Source organism: Sinocyclocheilus grahami, unplaced genomic scaffold (genome assembly GCF_001515645.1).
Source record: "Sinocyclocheilus grahami isolate Dianchi unplaced genomic scaffold, SAMN03320097.WGS_v1.1 scaffold46655.1, whole genome shotgun sequence".
Lineage (NCBI taxonomy): Eukaryota > Metazoa > Chordata > Actinopteri > Cypriniformes > Cyprinidae > Sinocyclocheilus > Sinocyclocheilus grahami.
Genome location: NW_015525165.1, coordinates 1 through 1,049, shown reverse-complemented (window position 1 = coordinate 1,049; position 1,049 = coordinate 1). Strand labels below are relative to the sequence as shown.

General features: G+C 41.5%; 1 protein-coding gene across 1 annotated transcript; it reads right to left on the bottom strand.

Annotated features, from left to right (window-relative positions):
- Positions 1-4: 4 nt before the first annotated feature.
- LOC107580830 (UDP-glucuronosyltransferase 2A1-like) lies at positions 5-1,043 on the bottom strand (the record flags this gene model as incomplete). The annotated part of the gene is made up of 2 exons (XM_016266462.1): positions 134-1,043; positions 5-39 (listed from the first exon to the last, which is right to left on the bottom strand). Coding segments are annotated over exons 1-2 (744 nt in total), but the record flags the coding sequence as incomplete, so codon positions are not given.
- Positions 1,044-1,049: the final 6 nt, after the last annotated feature.

Below are 1,049 nucleotides of genomic sequence, written 5' to 3'. Positions count from 1 at the left end.
CAGCTTTACCCATCATCTCACAATAGGAAGTGGGCCGTCCTGGAATGAATGATTATTTTAAACAACAAAATTATGGCTTCTAGGTGTAAATCCCCTCATGCCCTCCCTCCCCTCCCCAGAGTATTTAACTCACCAAAATATTCAGTGTAATAGTTGTCGATTTTTTTCCACAGACTAATGGCCAAAGCATCTTGAGAAAGGTAGAAGAGCATATTTTTGATTCGCTCTGTAAAGCTCATCTTGTCCGTGAGTTTACTCATTGTTCCAGGAACAAATGATGGTGGAGCTGGTATCTGACCACACATGCGCTCTAAAGTGTTGGCGATAGAGAACCGTAATGTGTAAACTAAGGGAATGTTCAGCTTTTCAGCTAAAGCCTCGCTGCATGGATAGATCGGATCCGACAGCATGACGTCAAACTTCCCACGCTGCAGTTTGCCGATCAACGCTGGAGACTTCAGAGTACCATCACAGTATGTAAAACACAAATCTAGATCTTTGGAGAAAAGCTGGTAGAACTTGATATAAATTTGCAGTAAGTTTAACTGTTCCATCTCATACATTGAGAAATGTAAAAAATCCTCAAAGGAGTCCTCTATGTCCCGTGCAGATATAGACACATTGAATGGCTGGTAGGAGAAGCGATCTGATTCTTTGGCATGCATGAAGAGAGAGGCATCTGGCACCAGCACAGTGACACTGTGTCCCCTGTCAATCAACGTTTCCAACACAATCTTCAGATTGATCCAGTGACTGCCCTCAGTAAACCAGACTAAAACATTCCCACATTCTGCAGGGCCGAACACAGTGAGCAGAGAAAGAAAACCGACTACGAGTCTCATGGTTGCCAGCGATAGCGAGATCACTCAGTGTCCCACAATCGTATACTGTAGCACTCTGTATAATTATTAACACACAAGAGCAAAGGTATGGTTGAGATCAATCAATAAATGTTCATGTAAAAGGTATCTACTGATTTATCTTTTCTTTTTTTTTAATGTAAGATTAAGCTATTTCTGAATGTTTTGTTGACATTAAAGCAGTGCAAG